The sequence below is a fragment of the Charadrius vociferus genome, unplaced genomic scaffold (assembly GCF_000708025.1).
Source record: "Charadrius vociferus isolate BGI_N301 unplaced genomic scaffold, ASM70802v2 scaffold623, whole genome shotgun sequence".
NCBI lineage: Eukaryota > Metazoa > Chordata > Aves > Charadriiformes > Charadriidae > Charadrius > Charadrius vociferus.
Window position 1 is genome coordinate 322,929 of NW_009647679.1, and position 3,536 is coordinate 326,464.

Genomic DNA, 3,536 nt, shown 5'->3' on the forward strand with positions numbered 1-3,536 from the left:
CTGCGGAAGGGTGGGTACGATGCAGCAGTAAGTGGTGGAAAAGTTAAAGCGCACAGAGGTTGTGCTTATGTCTCTTGCTGTGCAGGGGGTATTGGAAAAAATAAAAGCTGTAACTGTGTTTTATGAGCGGCCTCATAAAACTGTTTCCCGGTTGGCGGTGGTACCTGTCCCTTCGCTGCTCTGGTGGCTTTGAGTTTGGGCTTGGGGAAGATCCTTTTTCTGATCAACCCCTCTCTAGCTCTGTGTAGACAGAATGGATTTCATAGCTGGCAGGAAAGATTCGAGTGGCTTCTGGGAGCCAGGCAATGAAGAATAGTCGCAGCAGCGTATGTTACTACCTCAAACTGAATTTTCTAAGCCCTTTGTTATGTTGTCTACTAATAACTTGTTGACTTGATTCGAGATCCAAGTCCTACAGCACAGCAAGCGCTGCTTCCAGAAGCAGCATTTTAGAAAAAGTGTCTGCTTTAGTCTTTACACGCCTTTGTGTGCAGGGTAGGAGAGGGTACAACTGTGGGGGTTTGGAGGGAGGGGGGTTATAATTGTTTAGGGAGGGGAAAAAAAATGAATTTCTGCCTAAAAACTATTAGGAAAACATCACATGGGTTTGCATCAGGCTAGAACAAAGCATGTGGCATGTGCAAACAAAGCAGTTCAATTAAACGTGTTTTTCTGTTGCCCCTAGAAGTGTGTGGGCCTTAGACTGAAATTATCAGAGGAAAATACACAGATCTGGGCGATGCGCTCATGTGGATGTCAGTACCCAATCTGGCATTCCGTCTTTCAGTCCACCTGCTTGAAATGCAAGGTGGTATTTAAAAGTTGTTGGCTTCTACTGCAGTAAATATGTTTTTGTGGTGGCTGGATGGTGGGGGATTACATAAATCAAGCGATACCCACACGCTGCATTGGCGGTTCCTCAGCGAACAGAAGTGCGGCTCCTCTGTAGACAAACAGCCTTTGTGGGGAGGAGGGGACCGGCGGGCGGACACCCCCTCGCTCGCCGGCTGAGGAACAGTTGTGGGGAAAGCGTGGAAGAGCCCCAGACAGCTTCACGTCTAGGAGGAGACTTAGTCAACTTGAACTTTGCTTTCCATTCCTGTGAAGGAGCATCAAGGAACACGGCTTGGAAACACAGGAAAAGCTTATGAATTGAAACAAACTGAAGTTTTAGGGCTTTTTCACTAGAGAGAAGGGGGACCCACACAGGAGAGACCTGAATTATGGCAGGTAGAATGCAGAATATTATAATATATTTTAAAACATCACTTGAAAAAAAACTTACTGAATGTGTGTTTTCTTGATGGATTGTTTTGCACGTGCTACGCTAAATGGTTATACTGAGGATGTGTGAGTTTGGGGTTTTTTTTAATTTTACAATTTTTCATGAGGCTCAAAACCCAGAACTCAAGGAGTAGAAGTCAAGCAGTAGGACAGAGTAGAGTGGTGGAGAGAGACAGTCATTCTGGATCTGAAAGATGAGATGAAACCTCTTCATTCCTCCCGTCAAGGACAAAGCTGTAGATCCACTACAAAGGTGACCCGAAGGATGAGGCGCATCGGGTGGCCGCTTGCAGTGGATGCCCCCTGCCCTGCTCTCGGCTCCCGCTGGGCGTTCCCTGGACGGGCGCGTGGCTATCCTGCCATCCAAGAGCAGATGCGACTGCCGGGCTGAGTGCTTGTCACGCAGGAGCCCGGCTAGATGGGTTTGCTTCCGTTGTGAAGAGCAGCAGTGAAAAATGGATTGTTGATTCTTCAGTGGTGTTGAGAGACTGTTGATTTCCATTGATAAGAGGGTGGAAAAGGCTGAGAGCTGCCTTTTACGTTTTTAAAAGTCTCTCTTCAAATTTTACCCTCCAGTCTGAGATACAAGATAGCAGTGTGTAAAAATGTTGACTGCAACTCCAGCATTAGTAAGAATCCCATCACTGAAACAGTGCCCCGAGAAGCTGTGGCTGCCCCATCCCTGGAGGTGGTCAAGGCCAGGTTGGACGGGGCTTGGAGCAACCTGGGCTGGGGGGAGGTGGCCCTGCCCAGGGCAGGGGTGGCACTGGGTGGTCTTCAAGGTCCCTTCCAACCCAAACCATTCTGTGATTCTCTGAAAATGTGTCGTCCCACATCTGTGTGGAAGGTCTCACCTTCCCAGTCCGAGAAGTAGGTGGTGTTGCCATAGTCTGGAGAGGGTCGTACTGACTTCTCTGTGCTCCACCCCTGAGGCACTCAGCTTCTTGTAAAATCTTACAATGTATTAACTCTAGAGTGGGTTAAAAAATGGCAGTGTAACTTTCCAAAGAAGTTGACTTTGTAGTTGGATTTTAGGGAGAGAGTTTGAAACCTTTAAAGGAACATTCTCAAGCGACAGCAGTAAGTTAAACTAGTTCTGCAGTCTCTTCCGTCAGTAAATCTCTGAAACGCAGTTGCAATAGAGCCAAAGATATTAAATAGTGTGAAGTCCCAGTTCCTCAGGAGCGGCAGCTCCCCGAGTGCTGACAGCCGGACTCATAATCGCAGGTCCGCGTGCGCCTTCCCCGGTGCCTTCACCCCCGTAAGCAGCCCGGGCCGGTTCGGTGTGGCTGTGCACGAGCAGCATGTTCTGGGAAAGGTTTAAATATTTTTCTCAGTAGTCTCACATCAGATTTGATCTGAACATTTCAATTGCAGATGATGAAGAAAGAGATCTCCAAAATGACCTCGTTGATTACGGCAAGCCACGCTTCAGCGACGGGGTGCTTTAGGGCCGGAACTGGCAGGAAACGGGGCCGCGAGGAGCGCTCAACTGAGGAACTTGAAGTGCTGCAAAACTGAACCATTTTTACTTCGGTGTTTCTTACTTTAAAGGAAGCTGATAATTAGAAGTGATGAATATACGCAAAGTCAGCAAAGTAACAGAAGGAAACAGTTCTGTACATGTGTACATAGTTGTACTATTGCAAATTGTATTAAAACTACATTTTTGTTGTTACATTGAGCCAATCACTTAGGCTGTACCTTATCTGTAATAATCTTTACATCTAAAACCGGTATTATAAATAGGGACTGAATTGTTTCTGCAATTTAGAAAACTTTGTAAACTGGAGAACTTGTACAGTTTGTATCTCATGTAACAAATACACTGTGGAAACGATGTACAGCCAAAGGACTCCTTTTCTACAGTAATACCCGCACGAGCAAAACTACTCCTGCTTCTCTCGTGAGTGCTGTGGTTTGGTATTTCGCGGGCGAGCTCTCAGTGGAGAATGAAAACTGAATGTTTAAAAAATTGCTCCTTCCTTACTGTACCTGGGGAAAGGCTGAGACGGTCCTCGGAAGCAAGAACCATTTTAATTCTCGTGTACGATGACCAAATCGCGTAGCTCGAGCTGGCAGTCGCTGGTATTAGAATTTTAATAATTTGATACATCCTGAAAAAGTTGTGTAACTAATAGCTTCTCTTAAAAGGCAATATAAATAATTCAGCAGAGTTTGTAGGAAATGTTGCGTGTGTGTTAAAGAGAGCAAGCGTGTTAGTGAGGAACGGACGAGCCCCCGACAGCTCT

The 3,536-nt window shown here is 46.4% G+C and overlaps 1 protein-coding gene across 1 annotated transcript in view; it reads left to right on the forward strand.

The window, feature by feature from the left end:
- Nucleotides 1-3,275, forward strand: part of CASC4 (cancer susceptibility candidate 4) — a 74,807-nt gene extending 71,532 nt beyond the window's left edge. The window contains exon 10 of the mRNA XM_009881160.1: nucleotides 2,662-3,275. Within this exon, the coding sequence (XP_009879462.1) occupies nucleotides 2,662-2,735 (74 nt within the window). The 3' untranslated portion in view covers nucleotides 2,736-3,275. The remainder of the gene's footprint in view (nucleotides 1-2,661) is intronic.
- Nucleotides 3,276-3,536: the final 261 nt, after the last annotated feature.